General features: G+C 36.1%; 1 protein-coding gene across 1 annotated transcript; it reads left to right on the forward strand.

Annotated features, from left to right (window-relative positions):
- The first annotated feature begins 398 nt into the window (after positions 1 to 398).
- On the forward strand, positions 399 to 15,218 carry ppp1caa (protein phosphatase 1, catalytic subunit, alpha isozyme a). The gene is made up of 8 exons (XM_015011167.2): positions 399 to 561; positions 817 to 928; positions 10,026 to 10,157; positions 10,861 to 11,091; positions 11,169 to 11,273; positions 11,352 to 11,575; positions 12,807 to 12,941; positions 14,408 to 15,218. The coding sequence occupies exons 2-8, from the start codon at positions 874 to 876 to the stop codon at positions 14,528 to 14,530; spliced, it is 1,005 nt and encodes a 334-aa protein (XP_014866653.1). The 5' UTR covers positions 399 to 561; positions 817 to 873; the 3' UTR covers positions 14,531 to 15,218.
- The last annotated feature ends 4,221 nt before the right edge of the window (positions 15,219 to 19,439 follow it).

A 19,439-nucleotide genomic window follows, 5' to 3' on the forward strand; every position in this document is an offset into this window, starting at 1 on the left:
GAATATGTTTTTTTTTCTGACAAATACAGTGAAAAAATTCAGTCAGTCAAGCTTTTATTCATGTTTTAAACAACTTTAAAAACATACACATTATAGACTTTCAGAGAGTTTAAAATAAAATAAAATTGTTGGGTAAATAAAGTCACGAATAGTTCAAAGCTATCAGCTGTGGTTTTAATAAATTATGAAAGTCTGCAACTATCAATTTTACCACTAGGTGGCGACGTTTAAAGCTTTTCATAAGCTCACCCTTGCAGCCGTTAAAAACTGCTGTGGGCGGAGTTTATTTTTAAGACAGACATAGCAAATAACCAATCAGATGCAAAGGAAATGGGTTGAGTGACCAATCAGAGATTGAGAAGGCTGGGAAGAGTTGGGTTTGATTCAGCCTCGTATGTCACCGTAGACGCTCGGCTGAAACGGCCCTATTTTAAAGTTCCTGGGGGCGAAGAGTGGAGCGACCTGGACAAAGCAGGAGAAAACGGGGCCAAGATTTAACCTTGTTAATAAATAACTCATCGTTTTCCGTACCGGGAGGGCAGTTGCCGCTCTAGAGAAAAGGTTCGGGAACATTTTGTTATCTTAATGTGTTATTACAGCGCTTAGCAGTCGCGGTACTGTTGTGCCGATGCTACTAAAAAAAGTGTAGCTTATGCTACTTGGGTAGCAGCTTTAGCTCGGATTAGCTCATTGATTGTGCTCCTGTTGCTCGGTTTTGTCGGTGTCGTTTGCTTCTGAATGCGACCGACTACATCTGTAAAGCAAATTAATAACACTTGGTCCATCTTCTCTTGTTCTTTGTTTTGAATTTTAAAGAGGTGCGACGCATAAAACCGAGGTCTCACTTCCCGATAACGTCAGAAAATTCAGAAAATGGCGGAGCCGGACAAATTAAACATCGACTCTATAATTCAACGTCTTTTGGAAGGTAAGGGGAATCCAAACCAATGTGAAGCTTTATTTTCTTTCGATGACGCTGTGGTAAAATGTTTTTAGACCTTTACCCGGGAGATCGGTGCTGTGTGCGGTGAAGTAGCCTACATTAGACCGGCGCTGCTCTTATTGGCAGGGGTTGGATTTTGCCAGATCAAAGGTTGAAACTGAATCAACTCTGCGTTTCATAGATTTATTTCTGTTTGTACAGAGAGTTCCCTTTTTATCACAGCCTGTTCTCACTCTGTTTTCATTGGAGATGTATTTCGGTTGTCAAATTAAAAGAAATGCGTGACGTTACAGTGACGTATTGTGGATACATCACGTTTTTTTCTTTTATGAATCTATTCTGCTAAACTAGTTTCATCTACAGACTATATAAGGTCTTTTAGAAAGCGAAATCTTAACTTGACGCGTAAATAATTTATGGATTTATTTTTACGTAAATACTATAAACAAAATTAATAAAAATTATTGTATTAACTCCTAACATCACTTTTTCCTCACATCTTTAACTTGCTGCTTCTGGTGTAAATAGCTTTACACATTCACAAAGAGAACTATTTACATTTTTATTTTTATTGCTTACAAGTACTGGAAGCCCTAAGTTTAAACAGGAATAAAGAACATTGCTAAAAATGCATAAATGGGAAGTTGAGTGAAAGAAAAAAGTTCAGTTCCAGGTTCACAAGTAACAGATTTGTGCTTCTAAAGATGCTCGTCACAATTAACCAATTGCATAATAAATCAAAATGATATTCTTTGAAGAGATGTCATAACCCATTTTATTTATGACTTTGGTTGTTTGTTGTTTTTATTTCCGTTTTATGTATTGCTCTTGTATGTTCTTGTATTTTGGATATTTAAAATATCTTCCAGTTCCAGTGTTAAGTGCTCTTTACAAAACTAAAGTTTATTGGTTTTTTGGTAGGGTGAAATTGACTACTTGAAAAAAGTCTGGAAATAACAATAATTTCATTTATTTCAAAATTTACTGGGGAAATTTATCATCCAGCAAAATTTGTGTTCATGACAGGCCTAGTTATCACTTATATTTGTGTTGTTTTTCTTATATTTAGCCTAAACAAGTGCATCAGAAGTCCACACTGTTGGCTTAAGTTTTCTGAATAGAAAGAGGAATCATTATTTGACCTGTCAGATTGTGATCTCTAGCTGATTGGTGCGTCTGTGATGTTTCACTGCTGGATTTGGTGTTTATATTTGTAGAAACAAAACTTGTGCTGATCTAGCGCCTGGAAGAGTTCAACCTTAAACTTCCCCTGATTCAGGAAGTGGTAAAAATATTCTGCACAAACGTGTCACGGCTTCAGAAAGCATGATCACTAATTTCCATATATTGAGTAAACCTGCCCCACACGTCAGTTTTATGCTTTTAGGAATAAACAGTTTGGGTTTTTTTTCCCCACGCTGTTAATCTTTGGACTCAGGCTTTACATTTAGAGTCGGAGTCAAACCAGTACAGTAAAACACCTCCATAGTGCTTGTAGACCCTAAATCGGCTGCTAATTACTGCGATTTTCAGACTTTTCCCAAAGCTTAATACTTCACCAGACGTATCGGCTTAAGTGATTTATCGTTTCATATGCAAGATGCGAAACAAAAAGCTGCAGTTTGTGCATGCGTGAGCGGATACAGAACAAGGAAACAGCCTAGCATCTCACTGTTATCAGTGAGAAAACAGCAGAATCACCGTCGGCTCGCAGCGACTGCAGGTGTGTTTTCTGGTGTTTGTTTACACCACATAACTGGGAGCCAGCAGAGCATAAACATGATGTACATCTGCTCTTAAGGAGAGTTTGAAAGGAAGCAGCTGACTAACTCTTTCAGCACTTTGTCCTTTTCAGAATCAACTCCAAATGTTTTTGTTTAGTGTGAAGTTTTGGGTGGAGAGATTTAAGTTTTCTAAAAGTAACTTGGTAACCCATTGTTATGCTGCATTGTTCAGGGAAATTGTTCTTTCAAAGTAATTCAGATTTTTTTTTATTTCTGTGTACACACAATAAAAAGTTTGCTGGATGATAAATTATCCTATAAATTATCGTGATAAATGATAATATTGTTATCTTGGTCACTAAATCTATTAATCACGTGATAAATTAAAACGAGCTCAAATATTTCTATCATTTTTCACTTTTTTCTCTTTCTACAAAAACTAGATGATAAAAGTTTTAAGTCTGGTGATTTGGTCTCACTTCGCCTGTAAGGGGTAACTTTAACTTTGTTGATCTGTTGTTTTATTTTTGGATATTTAAAGTAGCTTTCACTTCTAGTATTAAATGTTCATCAGAATTTAAAGTTTTTGGATCTTTGCGAATGAGTTCTGGCATTATTATGCCACTTGTTATCATTTATCGCAATAACTTCTGGGACATTTTTTTTCCTGTAAAGTTTGTAATGGTAAATTTGAGACCATTTTTAAGTAATATATTGATTATAGCATTATGCTGCAGGTTCACCGTCTCAAAGATAAATGAAGTTTTATTTTGTAAAGAGCATCTAGCACTGGAAGACAGTTTGAACATAGAAAAGATAAATGAGGCAGAAATAAAAACCACACATCCAGAACCAAAAATAAAATGGATTATAAAACTAATTTGTCCTTAAAAAATATATTAATCATCAGAATTGCAATTATTGAGCTCATTTTAATTGATCATGCAGTTATCAGTGCATCCCTAGGAAATCTCTATAAATGGGGCTGCCACTGTTTGTTTCTCCTTCCACTCAATTTCTATTAATACGTTTAATACGTTTTGTTGCGTCCAGCTCCTTCAGCAGTGATGTTTCCTGGCCTACCTTTTCTCTGGAACGTTGTCACTAGTTTACTTCCTTACAGCTTTATTGACTAAACTGGAGGAGGAAAAGATGCATTTCTGTTATAAAACTAAATATGTGCTCTTTAACTAAAAAACTTCATTTTGAGTTTTTGTGAACTGAAAAATTAAAAATTTGCTAATTATTCTTTAAAATTCTTTACAAAAGTTACAACAGTTTTCTTCCCCATTAGTGTGTTGTGTGTCCTCCACCTGTGTGTGTGTGTGTGTGTGTGTGTGTGTGTGTGTGTGTGTGTGTGTGTGTGTGCGCGTGTGTGTGTGTGTGTGTGTGTGTGTGTGTGTGTGTGTGTGTGTGTCTTTAATTGGGTCAGAACCTGAGCTCATTGGCTGGTTCTGTTTGCGGCGTTCTTCTATAACAAACAGCAGAAGGTCTGATTCCTCTCCAATGAGTACGACCTTCCCAAAAGCTGAAGTCTCAAAGTATTTACTTTAAGTTGAACAAAGATCGGGACGCTACCTATGATATTATTTTATTTTATTTTATTTTTTAACAAACGACACCTGACAGAAACGACATGAAGGAAAAACATGAATTTAATCCATTTATTGCTGATTTCTGTTTCCTTTTGTTCGACGTTTGAAGCTGCAGCCTCCTGGTTTTAATATGCAAACTTTATGCAAAAGCCAAAATAAATTTCCCTACATCCTGTTTAATAATATTTACTGGTGTAGATAATTTGAATGTCTGAGTTTGAGTAGAAAAAACTAGAAAGCCAGTGTTTCATCTCAGACACAAGACTCATTTTTAATGCATTTTTAACTAAGTCCAGTAATATTTCACACTGTGAATTTGTATGATTTTGTTTATAAATGTTTAATAATAAGAGCTCAGTTTTATTTAGGTTTTTTTTATCATGCTGTAAGTAGCAATTTATAGATTTCTACAAAAATGTTTCCGTTGTAGAATGCAGAAAATGACCTTTTATTTTGTTTTTAAATCTAAATAAAATAATTTTTTCAAGAAATAATCAAAAATTAAAAGATTTGTGATAACAAATGACTCGCGTCAGCCATAGAAGTAATTTAACTTTGGTAAAGAAAAGATTCTCACTTGGTGCCTTTTTTATTTTGATGCGTTTATTTTTTTAGCTTTTTCAGAAAAAGCTGTTGGTATAAAAATAGTTTTGTTTTTTTGTTTTGCTCTTCCACAGGAAAGTGGTTGTTTTATTTATGTAACACAAATATCAGTCAGGAATATTTTATCTGGACCTAACCTGGTTTAACTTTGTGCTGCTTTTTTAGCATTCCTGAGCTTTAGGCAGTGAGAAACGTTAAACCTGGAAACATCAGCAGAGAGAAATACTTGAGTTTAAAAACAATTTAAAATAATTAAAGTCAGAAATAATGGGAAATACCTGAACTGTCAGTATGATGGCCTTCTCTGCATTTAAAACACATTTATTTATATCAAAGTTTCTGTTTTTTTGTTTCATTAATATGGATTTTTTGGGGGGGTAAATGTGTTTCTTTTGATAAATTTACTGCAAGATTTAAATATCTGAGCAAAACAGGCAGCTAATTTTGTACTATAGAGAGACACTGCAAGTTATTTATTCTGCTAACTCATAAAAAATATGTTTAGAAGCATAAATTCAAGTTCATTTAATATTTATACATGATGTGAGGACAGTAGAGTATGAAACTGTTTTATTCTGACTTTAAATTCAGGCTTTCAGGTTTTTTATCCCCTTTTAGTTCATTGAAAATGTTCATTTAATCACTCAGACATGCATTTACACATCCAGATTTCATGGTTACGGTTTCCACTCAATGCTAAAAAATCTTAAATTAAGGCCTTAAAATGTCTTGAATTAATGTAAAAAAAAAAAAAAAAAGTGAATTAGCCTTAAATTTATTAATTGTAGGTCTTAAATGTCGTGTTTACTGGACTATTTAATTGTGGATATTCTGTTTTCATTCTTATGGGACGTTTCTGTCAGAAAAGTTTGAGTTGCACAGACACACCCAGGAGATTGAGGCTATCGCTAACTAGATGCTAATATAACCTAGCTAGCTTTTTGCCGTCTTGAGTGCAAATTTATCATTGTTTGGCTTCATTTAAAACATTTTTGTCTTGGTATAGGCCTTATGTTTTGTTCATAATGATCTTAAAAAGGTCTTTGAGTTGGTGAAACCTTGTTTTTAGAGAACATTAGAGATTCGATTTTTCACATTAATATCATCTTAACTAATTTTGTAGATGTTTTTGTACTCTTCAACACGTTATTTTATCAGTTACTTATTGTTAAACCATGAGCCGGTTAGGCCTGCTGCAATAAATCAATTAATTGCATGATAAGTTAAAACAAGCTCAATAATTTACACTTTTATGATTTATTGTTTTTCTCTTTCTACCAGAAACTGGATGATAAAAGTCTTCAGTTTGGTAAAATCTAATCCTTTTTCTAAAGGACAGTTTTGTTTACAGAGACATCATGATTCATTTTATTTGTTGTTTATTTTGTTTTATTTATTTATGTTGGATATTTAAAATGTCTTCCAGTTCCAGAGTTAAATGTTTTAGTATTTAAAGTTCATTCATCTTTGAGAGTGTGTTCTTGCATTATTATGCCATTATTACCAATGTATTAGTTGGAAATGGTCTCAGAACAACATTATTGTTTATCTTAATAACTTCTGGAACAATTAAAACCCAGTAGCCTTTGTTATCCTGACAGCTCTGATTATAGCTCCAGATTTCCACACTAATATCTTGTAAAAGCTCATATTTTGATGCTTTTGTGCTCATTCTATGGGTTTATTTGTTGTTCTGGGTCGGATGGTGACGCTCTGCGTTCTCCCAGACCCTGTAATGAAACGCGGTTCTGTTTGTTTACCTTCTAATGAAGGTGCTGTCCGGTCTGAGCTGCTGATCGTTCGGTTCTGAAATCGCCTGCTGGGAGTTTGACTTTGACTGCAGGACATGCTGGAGTGTTTGTCCATGGATTGTTGTACTTGGACCGTGATAAGGTTGTCTGCCAAGCACAGGAGAAAACAAACAGGCCTGATAGTGGCAGTATTTATATCCTGTTATGCAACACTTGGTTCTTGTCTCTTTTTTTTTTTTTTTTTACCCCCGTTGGTGCTTCTGCTTCTATTGTTGGGTCAAACTCCTCGGCGATATCGATCCAAACTACCAGATAATGAAGGAACGACGCGCCTGCTGCAGCTGCTGCTGAATTGTAGCATTGATGGATGTTTTCTTTCCATCAGCTTCCTGTTTGCTGAACCAAACCAATTAAACTTGTTTGGATAATTAGCAGAAACAATCGGATTAGCTGCTCAGATCTGAAGTGAAGCAAACTGATGGAGCGCCGCGGCGGTTTGTGGCCCGGTTACCGACCGCGGCTTTCCTGTTGCACTGCAGCAGCGTTTTGTTTTCAGAGTGTTAAAGCCTTTTGTGAACCCCTCGCTGTCGCCCACTGACTCTGAGGCTAACTTTGGAGTAAGCTCTGTCAGGGCTTAGCCTGCGGTAATCCCGCTTTAAAGCAACAAGCAGCAGGCTGGTATTTATATCCACTTTTCCCTGCCTTTTCCGTCACTTCGCCGTCCTTCTGCCTCCACTTGGTGTTTCCTGCTCTGTTATAAATACAGCTTCACGTTTTAACACTCATCTTTAATATTTCTCATATTTTTAGTGATGCATTTAATAATTTTAACCTGATTTATTTCCTTTTTTTGGGTTATCTATTGATACAAGTGTTGACTTTCTGTTTAGATGTTTTTACAAGATGTAGAAAATATAAAATCATCTTACAAGTTGCCACTAAGAAGAGATATTTCTAATTGTAATAAAAGTACAACAATTAGGCCTGTTGCATGAAGTCAATTGAATTTGTTTCCATTTGCTTGATTTATTGTTTTCATTTCTACTAAAGCTGGATGATAAAAATCTTCAGTCTCAACTAACCGTTTTGTTGAAGGACAGTTTTATTTAGCGACTTAATTCATTTTATTGTATTTTTTATTTATTTTGGATATTTGAAGTGTCTTTCAGCTCCAGTGTTAAATGTTGATTAAAATTTAAAGTTTATTGAACTTTGAGACAGTTTTCTTCCATTGTTATGCCTTTATTACCAATAGTCTTAAAACAATATCATCGTTTATTGCAATAACTTCAGGTTGAATTTGTTGTGACTGGCCTAAACATTGCATTTATGAAGTTTATGTGTATCTGCTTTAGGTTAAATATATCCTGTGTGCCATAAATTGCCTGTTTTTTGTAAACTTTTACCTTTATTATGTTTTTTAATTGACCATGAAACAGAATATCAGATGCTTCATTGCAGAAATAAACAGGAAGCAACAGATATCCAGCAAACGGTTCCAGGTCTGTACCTGTCACTGTATTTTGGACTTTATTGCTGCAGAATTTTTTTTTTTTTTAAATTACCTTCGCAACTCACAAAAGTCAGAAACTTTTAGCCTAAAACATTTGACAATGATTGAACCGATGAATCATTATCGTAATTAAAATAATTGTCAACTAACTGGAGTAAACAGACTCAAAAAGTGATTTAATGAGTTTATTGCGCTCAGAGCTGTAATCAAACCAAAACTTTACAAATAATCTCAACATTTTGCACTTGAGTAAAACGCATAAAGAAATGCTGTTTTTGCATTTTAGGCAATAAAATGTTTAATTGAATCAGTTGTTTGTTTAAAACTTTTAATGTGTTTGTAAGATTGAAGCTCATGTATGTGAATGAAAAATCTGCAGAATGTGCCGATTAATTATCAGAATAATTGAGAACAAAAATACGACTCAATAAAGATCTGTTGTAAAATGTGTTGCCTTAAAATGTAACAAAACTTAAAAGGCGTTTTGGTTTCAGTTTTACTGTCAAAATGTTTGATTTTTAAAGATAAAACTTGAGTTGTAGATGGATAAAAAGATACAGAAAAATGGGCCAATGCTACTAACTCCTCTTATAATCTCTAAAACATATTTTAATCATTTTGAACTTTTTTTAACACATTAAAAAAAGAAATGGAAAACATTTACAGATGTTGTTTTATTCTCATCAATTTGTGTGTCAGTTTATTCAATTTTTACCAGGAGAAAAAAATCTTTCAGCGCGTTTTAAATAAATAACTTTTGCTGGACGATGACAAATCGTCCCTGAAGTTATCGCAATAAATAATCAGATTGTTTTACACACCTGCATCAAATGAGGCTCGTTAGAAGGCAGGACTCTGACTTGCTGAGGAAATCGTTACTCCCATTAGGGAGAGAACTAAAACATGCAGGGTGCCGGGCCTCCAGGACCCACTTTGGACACCTCTGGTCTAGACCAAGTAACTAGAGAGAAAAGAGAAGAAATGATGAGTCTTGCAAATGGAAATCATTTAATTCATCATGTAGTTAAATGTTTTGTTGTTTATGATGACAGACTTACTGGTTTAACATGAATTTCCAGTCTAAAGGATCTGGATCTGGACTTTTTAAAAAAATCAGTTTGGGTTTGTTGAGCTCTCCTTTAGTTCACAGCTGCATATTGATCTCACCGTTATTGATTCGGTCATTGATACAAACTGACCCGACTCCGAACCTCTGCAGCTTCAGGGCGCAAACATTTTACACGCCTGGTTTTCATGTGACGCAGCTGAAACGTGTTTGGATGAGAAGTGGTTAAAATCCTGGGAAATGATCGTTTCTGTGTCCATCATGGCGGTGTGTTTTCCTCTGCGGTGTGTGTGGTACGTGTGAAAACGCATGATAAGCAGAGACTCGATAAACCTGCTGAATTCCTGAGATAACGAGAGCGAAAGAGGCGAGGACGGAATGTGAGCTTACTGGGAGATAAATGGGATTTAAGTTTATTACATCCAAGCTAACTGCTTCATGCAGTCACACAGAAAAGCTTCTAATAAAGTCGGAAACGTCAGACTGAAGAGGAAGTGGTTTCACATGTTCGGCTTTAGCAGAGCGACTTGGTTTAAGAGACGTTTTCTCTTTGCCAAGTCTTCTCGTTTCCAGAACGTGTGTAAAGAGGGAAAAAGAAGCGAGTACCTGTGGAAACGGCTGCAAGTCTGAACTGCTAGCAGAATTTGACAGCATTTGGCTGGTGGGAGGTGTTAGCTGTCCAGTCTGGTGGTCTGCTGCGCAATCCAAGCATCACATTTTAATGATGAATGTCAATCTTTGTTTGGCCTCCTTTGAGGCTCACAGTACACGCTTGTCCTGATGGTTCCTCCATAAATGGTCTTATTTTTATTATCTTTCTCTTGTCGCAGTGAAGGGCTCCCGGCCGGGGAAGAACGTCCAGCTGACGGAGAACGAGATCCGTGGCCTTTGCCTCAAATCCAGGGAAATCTTCCTGAGTCAGCCAATCCTGCTCGAATTAGAGGCTCCTTTAAAAATATGTGGTGAGTTTGTTTTATCGGACGGTTTACGGCAGCAAAAAAGAATCATTTTAAAACACTAAAACCACCAAAATGTTATTTTTGTTTACCTACTTAACAATAAACAAAGTGTGAACTATTTTAATTCAACAAATAAAGTATTTTAAAGTAATTTATCTAAAAAAAATTAACCTGGTTTTTCTTTGTTAAATGAAAGGTATCCAGTTTTATTTTTATTTTGGGCTCGATTTGAAGAAAAATTAAAGTATTTTGTTTATTTCCAGTGACTAAAAACAGTTTCCAGGTCAGTCTTTGTTTGAAAAAACTTGCTATATACATACAGTAATTAAACAGGGAAATTCTTGAAAATGCTTGAATTTTCAAGGTTTTCCAGGTTTGGAAAGTGTTTTGATTTCTGCATAAAATCCTTGTAAGCTTTTGATTTTCAAACTGCACAGTGTGGTAATAGATTGAAATCTAACGTTTGATTAAAAGATTAAATTAACAGTTGACACCAGATATTGTCTTCCCTCCTATTTTGTCCTAATTTATCCCTAAATTTTTTGAACACTCCTGGTTTACAATGTTGCAAAATCAAATTAAATGGAAAATAACTTGTGTTAAATAACTTTAACACAAGAAAAAGTGTTAAAATAATGTTGATTGAGCTGTAAATGCTGCAAGCTGAGGCTGTTTGACGTCTGTGTGCCTCTGCTGCCCCCTGCAGGCGATGTCCATGGTCAGTACTACGACCTGCTCCGACTCTTTGAATACGGAGGCTTCCCTCCAGAGAGCAACTACCTGTTTCTGGGCGACTACGTGGACAGAGGGAAGCAGTCGCTGGAGACCATCTGTCTGCTTCTAGCTTATAAGATCAAATACCCAGAGAACTTTTTCCTGCTGCGCGGAAACCACGAGTGCGCCTCCATTAACCGAATCTACGGCTTTTATGATGAGTGTGAGTACCGGTTGGTGACTTCAGTGGCGTTGAGATGTTAAGGAGCTGCAGCATGTTTATGCTTTCTTTGCTTCCAGGTAAGCGACGGTATAACATCAAGCTGTGGAAAACCTTCACAGACTGCTTCAACTGTTTACCTGTGGCTGCTATTGTAGATGAGAAAATATTCTGCTGTCATGGAGGTAGGCCTGGTTCTCCTGCTACTCGTAAAAAAAGAAAAAGATGAAAAAGAGTGAAACGGTTTCTCATTTCTCCTCCAGGTTTGTCTCCGGACCTGCAGTCGATGGAGCAGATCCGCAGAGTCATGCGGCCCACAGACGTTCCGGACCAGGGCTTGCTGTGCGACCTGCTGTGGGCCGACCCGGACAAAGACGTGCTGGGCTGGGGCGAGAACGACCGCGGCGTCTCCTTCACGTTCGGGGCGGATGTGGTGGCCAAATTTTTGCACAAACATGACATGGACCTAATATGCAGGGCACATCAGGTAGATTTTAAATGTTTTATCTTCTGTTAGTCTGTTTAAACACAGACTAGATCAAAAGCTTCAGGATTTATGGAATATATTTAACTTATCTCATGTCCCAATCTAAATTTTGGGTCAGTTTTGCATTTTTTGTAAAGCTCATTGCAGTTTTGTTGTTGTTGTTCTGTGGCCTTCATTGCCATCTTTAAATATTTTCTACCAGAAGCAAAGAAAACATCATGAAAACTGGAGATTTTAAGTATTGGCTGGAAAAGACGAGTGTTTTATTGCTGACTTACCATCCAGACACCACTTGTTGCATTATTGGGCCTGCCGGAGTCGCCTGCAGTTCGTCTTATGTACTGATGTGCTGTTGTATAATTGCTGCTGTTTGCAGCCATTTCCACATGCCAGTGTAAACACTGAGTTGGGGGGCGTGGCCAGCAGCAGCTTATTTGGATTTAAAATAACAAAAAGCCTTAAACTTGTTCAACAAAGCATCGTATGTTACCTTTAAGGTGCTTAGCTTCTGATGTTTGTGATTAGTTTGTGTATTTCATATAGAATGTAGATTCTTACCTTTTACCTTTTCCAAACGTGGGAAAAACGTCTTGTTATAAGTAAAATTATCTGTCAGTGGAACTAGAAGTTTTTCATCAATATTAAGAAATGATTTACTTAAAACAAGCTCCTATTTCTTGCTCAAAAGTTACTTGTAAGTTAATTTTATCTTATTTAAATTTGCATTAAAACAAGACCAAAAATACTTTGCAAAATTTTATGTGTATCAGATCAGAGTTAATGTTCAAATTGTCCATTATTTGAGGCAAAATGAGCTGGATATTTGTTCCTGCAACTTTCTTACAATCTCTAGTTTTCATATGTTACATACCCAAACCCAAATGATGTAGAAATATCTAAAATCCAGAAATATTAAGTTTTATATAAAGGAGCCCTGATCAGGAACGTGGTGTTCCCAAGGCTTCCCTCCTCGGAGTGATGGATGGTGAAAGCTTGTGTGTAATATTTGAATTTGATGGCGTAAGGGAGGCGTAATTAAGCTGTGGTTGTAGACGTGGCGACACTGAAACCTCTCGTGTTCCTGCATGTTTCTACTCATGGAAGAGCTAACAGGATTAAAAGGTTCTTACTAGTTTATGGTCAGCAGTAATTTTCTGAAACTTCCTGATGCAACTTCTGACTCCTCTTTTTCTGTTCGCCTCGTTTTAACTCTGGTTTTCTCTCGTCTAAGGTGGTTGAAGACGGTTATGAGTTTTTCGCAAAGAGGCAACTCGTCACTCTTTTCTCAGCTCCCAACTATTGTGGAGAGTTTGACAACGCTGGTGCCATGATGAGTGTGGATGAGACGCTCATGTGCTCCTTCCAGGTAAGGCAGGAAGTCTACTTCGTGATCATTTCTTTAACATTTGCTCCCAAGCAGACGGATTTACTTTAGCTTAACGTGTTCTGCATCACTTATTCCGCTTGTTCTCTGAAGGTCTTTCATCATGTTTGAGTTGATCTATTCAGACCTTTAGAGAGCCAGGAGAAATGTAGATCAATACAAAGCTGAATATTTAGTGTTTTCACACCTGATAGTCAGGTAGAATTGGTTTAATTGAGGACCAAAGTTGCAACATTTGCTACATTTTCAGCTGCTGCAGTTCACTTTCACAATGTGCATGCCAAACCAAACCCTTGGAGAAATCTGTTCCCCTCCTCACCTGTGGGGGTGCTATGCTAAGAACCACTGAAAGAAATGATACAAAAACCTCTGAAGAAGACACCGAGTTCAACTTCCTTCTTTATGAAATGTAAACAAAAATGGAGTAACATCAGATTTTAGTTGTAGAATTTCTCTTTTGTCTTTGGTGGAAAATCACCAGCTGTTTCTCCCACTAGTGACAGACTCATGTTTGTTTTGGTTGTATTTACCCAGAATGCCTTGCGCTATAGTCCACTTCCTGCTTTAGGAGTGGACTCTGGTCCTGGTTGGCGTTCAAACCGTGCCAGAGTTCATTTGAACCGAACCGAGACCGAGGTTTGTAGGTGGACCAGAGTTCGCTTTCTTAGTCCGCATCAGAGTTTAATTACGCAGGAAGTGGACTACGGCGCAGGGCATTCTGGGTAAATAAAACCAAAATAAATGTCTCGCGCTAGCAAGAGAAATGTCTCGTGGTATTTTACCAAAAACAGAAATCCTTCAACTGCTAAAATCTGACGCTACTCCATTTTTTATTTACGTTTCATGCTGAAGGAAGTTGCGCTCAGCGTCTTATTCAGAGGTTTTTGTGTCGTTTCCGTCTGTGGTTCCTGGTGCAGCGCCCCCACAGGCGAGGAGGGGAACAGATTGCTCAAAGGATTTGGTTTGACAGTGCAGTGCAAAAGCAAGACGTAGCAGCTGGAAATGTAATATTCTCATTTCAATGTCATGTTTTTATTAGCTGTAAGTGGAAAATCATTGTACCTCGCAAAAATAAAGGCTTTAAAACATCCATCTTTGTGTTATTAATCTGTTTTCAATAATTCTCTAATTGATTAAATGGCTTCCCTCTGCATATCTTGTAAACATTTGCATGTTTTGTGTGTTTTATGTCGAAAAGGCAAAGTTTGCATCAGCAAAAGCTCACTAATGAAAGAAGTTTGAAGCTGATGTGTCAAATTTTTTTTGCAGGAGTTCCTTATAATCTGACAGATTTAATATAAATAACTTAACACTTAAGGGAGTGTTGAAGTTTTTTAAACAAACTCTGTAAATGTGGATCTGGAAAATGATTAAGAAAACATTTAAAAGTCATTCACTGTGCTGTCTCTGCCGGTTTAATTACAGATTTAATTTTTTCTGTTTTGTAGATTTTGAAGCCAGCAGATAAGAAATTGTATCCTTACGGCGGCGGCGGAGGAGGAGGTGTGGGACTGGGAAGACCCGTCACTCCTCCACGGAACGCAGCCAAGGCCGGCAAGGCCAAGAAATAACACGCGCTGACTTCCTCTTCCTACGATTCACCACCCTTCGTCGTTCCAACACCTTTTTTTATCATTTCTTCCTTCCTCTCTACCTCCCAAACTTGTCCCCTTCGTCAGCACTGAACAGCAACAAAGACATCCAGGGTTCAGTCGGGTTTTTCTCTCTGAATGAAACACTTTTTGAACGTTTATTTTGCTTTTTGTGTTGTATTTGTGTGGATATGTGAGCGAATGATCCAAAGAAAGTTGCTGTATTCACCATGTACTTCCCCCTCCCCCTTTCATGTTCCTGTTTTCCTGTTTTTTATGTAAAGAAGAGTTGTTTTTTTTGCCTGTTTATCATGTAAATCATACCTGGCTGCAGGGCAGAGCGGATGGGTGCCATGAAGAAGAGAGCTTTGGCTGTTTATGTTGAGGTCTGGCACTGTTTAATGCTAAACATGAGCTTTTGTACATTGGCTGGGAGGGAAAGGGGTGGCGATCACAGGTGGGTATAAGGTGAATTCACTAGATTTATTTTTCTTCTTCTTCCATTTTCAGAACCAATCATGTGAGATCACGATCATGGATGTGATATAGACGCTTGTTTTTGTAGATAACTGACACCAGAATGGGTTTTTATTATTTTTTTTTTTCTCTCTTCTTGTTTTTAGTTCACTCAAAGCTAAAGATGAATAAAAGTAACCTTTAATTTGAAGTACATCATCATGCTCATCACTTATTTGTCAGTGGCTGCTTTTCATTTGTCGTGACTTTTAAACTAGAAAATATCTTAAGACATAAAGTAACTGATAATTATGATTATTTTTTGCTCTGAATTCTGAACAGGTTTTGACTAGAGCTGGGCGATATGGCTTAAAAAGAATTTTAAAATTAATTTTAGATTTTAATCAGTTTCTTTTCTCACTTCCCTTTCTAAAAAATAAATTATAAATGACAAAATATTTTCAAAAAGTGGCTTTTATTTCAATCATACCTTCTGTGATCTGTCAGAGAATCAGGGCCAAGCTACGAGAATGTTTAAGTACAAGCGTATAGGTATAATATTAACAGAAAAAAGATGGAATTTGACCAGAACAAAAACATCTTACATTTATCAGAAAAAACTTGTTTCATAAAATACAAAAAGATCAGGATTTTACTTAGTTTTCTTCAAAATAGTAGTTTGCATGAACGTTTCAAAAATTACTGCCTGGCTCTAATGCTCCATTTGTAAAGTTGACTTGAATTCAAAGTCCAAATAAATTGCTTTAAAACACACTTAAGATGGCCGCTAAAGGAGTGAATTGGTGAAAAAAAAAATACAGATTTTCCACAAATTAAATCCTTAAAACACAATAGGACCAATTTATCGCCCAGCACTAGTTAATTTAGCTTTAATAGATTTTGGTTTAATCTTTGCTTTGGTTTGTTTTGTGTTTTTTTTATGTTGTCATCAGATCCAAAGTGTAATCAGAACATCTCGCACAAACAAGCACAACTCCACATTAAACTGGGAACGTGAGGCGTTCATGAGTCCTTTAAACCTTTCAGCGTGAGTGAAATATTATATATTTACAATAAATGTATAGACTTATTCTAGCTTAAAGTTAGCCGGGTTAAAAGCTGCCTCTTCTTCTACGCTTCGCTTCGTATTGAGGGTCTTTAAATTTTACCCAGTTGCTAACGTTCGCCCGGAACGTATGTAATGCGTGAGTTCGACGCAATGAAGCTTACCGGAAATGACGTGCGCTGTAAACTATCCTCCACTTCGAAATGAGAAGTGTCCAGCCAGACAAAATGGCTTTTAATGCTAAATATTTGGAAGTGTGGCTGAACGGCTATTTTCACTTCCTCCGCTGCTGCCGTTGCTATAACTACAGTCACACTACAGTTATAAAACGGCGCAGAAAATGACGTCATCGTTCAACTTTGACCGGAGAAATCCCACACGGAGCGGGCTTGCTAAGCTAGCTTAAAGCTACAAGCAAAGCAAGCGTTTCTTTATTTTTTAGCTTTTAAAAACGTGCCTGTGCTTGTTTTAAAATAATAATAATGGTAATTTAAAAAACATAGAAAATGACTGAATGTTTCTGACTGCGTTCCCAGTTTCGTGTGTCCTAACTCTGGGAAAAGAGCCATAAAAATAATGAAATTTAATATCAAATTATTCCAATCAACTGTGAGCCCTGGATATTATGGGGTAGCGTTTCTAAAGTTACACAGTAAAAAATTAACAGGAGTAATTTGGTTTAGTTAGCCTGACAAAGGGAAAAATGTGGTGTTCATTTTTTAAGTTATATTTTTTCACCATGTGTATACATTTATAAATTTACTTATTTCATCAGCCATTATATAACTATTAAATTAAATATTTAGTTGGCAATGTAAATATTTAGCTAGGAAAAAACGTATTTAGTTTGAAAATTAAATATTTAGCTTGGGAAAAAAATTGTTAAACTAAATATTTAGTTACCAAACTAAGTATTTAATTTGGACTAAATATTTAGTTTGAAAGGAAAATATTTAGCCTAAACTTAAACATTTAGTTGGAAACTAAATATTTAGCTTCCTATATTATTTAATTTACAAGCTAAATAGTTGGTTTAAACTAAATATTCATACTTATTCCTTATAAATCTAGAATAAGATGGTGAAAATATGACTTGAACACCCACATTTTTCCTCTGACAGGCTAAATAAAATTATTACTGTTAATTTTTTTACTGTGTAACTTTACAAACGGCACTCCGTACGATATTCCTAATATTTAGCAGTTTGTTTTTACACTTTGCGTTTGATTATACAAGGTGTTTCTGGTTAAACAATAAATGAAAACTGAGAAAGCAGGATGCTGTAACTGTTAAATATTCCTCTCTGTGGAGCTTCAGGGTAATCTCACAGCCCACTTCCACCAGCCTCACCGCTTTCTGTCCTCCCGCTCTTCAAATATAAACCTGCAGCTCTCTGACACAGCAGGGCAATAAGGACGGAGGATGGACAAAATGGACTTTAAATATTTCCTTTTTTGCATTTTTTTAGTTAATCTTAACATTCTGCATGGTTTTGATGTATTACAACCCCTTGTTTTGTCCCTGAGAGGTCATCAGACTTCAGTTTGTGCACATGTTCAATTCGCATCCAGGATCAACTCAGGAAGTGAAATTTAGACAACAAACAGGGAATCCAAACCTGAAGAGGAACTGCAGGGAAAATAGGTCCAATTTGGTAAATTTTGAAACAATCTGGCCACAGTATTGGTAAAATTCAGTGATTTGTTGTGCAGAAAGCAGTTTATTCTGATCTGTAAAGTTTCTTTTATGTAAATGAAAGTTAGATTTAAAAAAAAAAAAGTTTTTATGAGACCTGCAGAACTTCACGTCCATTTTCATCGTTGTTTTCATGGCTGTACAAACCGCAGCTTCGAACATCTTTCACCTTTTCCTTTCTGTTTTTGCTTCTCACCACCAGTAATCTCAAATATCTTCTTTTCTGTAACATTTAAGTTTAGGTAATTGAAGCTTATCGGTGTAGGATCTTTTTAATCAATCAGGGATGTTTTTGCACCATGCACTGTTGCTGGGTAGTTTTAGATCCATTACATTAAAGTTACTATAACTAAGATTAGATAAGAAAATTACTACTAATGGTATTTTTATTTGTATATCTTTTTGTTTTCATCTCTGTTTCAAGGTAGAAATAAATATAGAGTTTGTATATTTTGTGTTTGGGGTTTTCTTTACATCTTATATCTGGAATAAGTATCCAAAAGTATTGACATTATGGTATCATAGCAAACATTTTCCCTCAAACTCAAATTGAATGGAAATTATTTATTTTTAAGTCTTGGTTTTCTGTTGGATTTATGTCTTCAGTCAGAGGCCTCTTCAAATTTGCTGTAGTACAGACTGCTACTTAACTTTATATTTTGGTCCATCTGATGATGTAATTTTTAAATATTAAATGATTGATAATCTGATCAGTTACTCTCTACTTCAGTGGACTTTTTACCAAGTACTTTTTTACTCTAATTTGAGTAATTTTCTGGATGGCTATTTTTTACTTTTACTTGAGTAAAAATATGTAGAAGTAGCATTTCTCTTAATTGAGTATAATTTTCTATATTCTGCCCTCCAGTCCATATATAACAGGGTAGATTAATTTTCAAAATGTTTTGGTGTATTTAATATTTACAATACGAAACAATAAATATCAGCATGTATGTAAACATTTAACACAGATGGTGAGAGGAAGGAGCTCCTGTAACGCTCTTTTGTGCGCCTAGGATGCTGAAAATTAATGCAACATTGAATGGAAATAAATCTGTTCATGTTTATAAAGAGACAAATATTCCAGGATGTGAGTTCATTAACTTATTTATCCTGGGAATGCTGCTTGGCTTTGTGAGACACTTTTTCTTTAAAAACCGAAACTATTCTGAACAGAAACTACGCTCAGCTGCCAACACAAACTTTCTCCTCCTTCACAACTGCTGATTGATTAATGAGAATCATCAATCGTCCTGTTTATAAAAACATTACTGACAGATCTTCCATGCAGACACAGCAGCTTTCTGTTCACGGAGGCTCAAATACTTGAGATACTTTAGGATTCCCAGAGCCGTTACTTTGGATTGTTTTCCAGTTCAAACTTGTCCACAGTATTGAAGACTGAATTCCTGGCAAACATCCAGATTACAGCAAGCGCTTTTTAAAGTTAAACTGTGACTCTACTAAAGGTTAAATCAGCGAAATTAACCATTATTTATTAACTTATTGTCAGTACAGGTTTTAAATATGTGATCTGACTGTGATCCGTTTCCCCGTTTGTGATTATTTTGAGCAGGAGTAATGTGTCAGTCATGGCCGAGGCAGCTGGATCTGCCGGCTCATTTTGAATGAACAGTCAAAGCTGATTTACACTGATTTTAATTTTGTGT

The sequence above is a fragment of the Poecilia mexicana genome, unplaced genomic scaffold (genome assembly GCF_051168715.1).
Source record: "Poecilia mexicana isolate PSO_F unplaced genomic scaffold, ASM5116871v1 scaffold_8, whole genome shotgun sequence".
Classification (NCBI taxonomy): domain Eukaryota; kingdom Metazoa; phylum Chordata; class Actinopteri; order Cyprinodontiformes; family Poeciliidae; genus Poecilia; species Poecilia mexicana.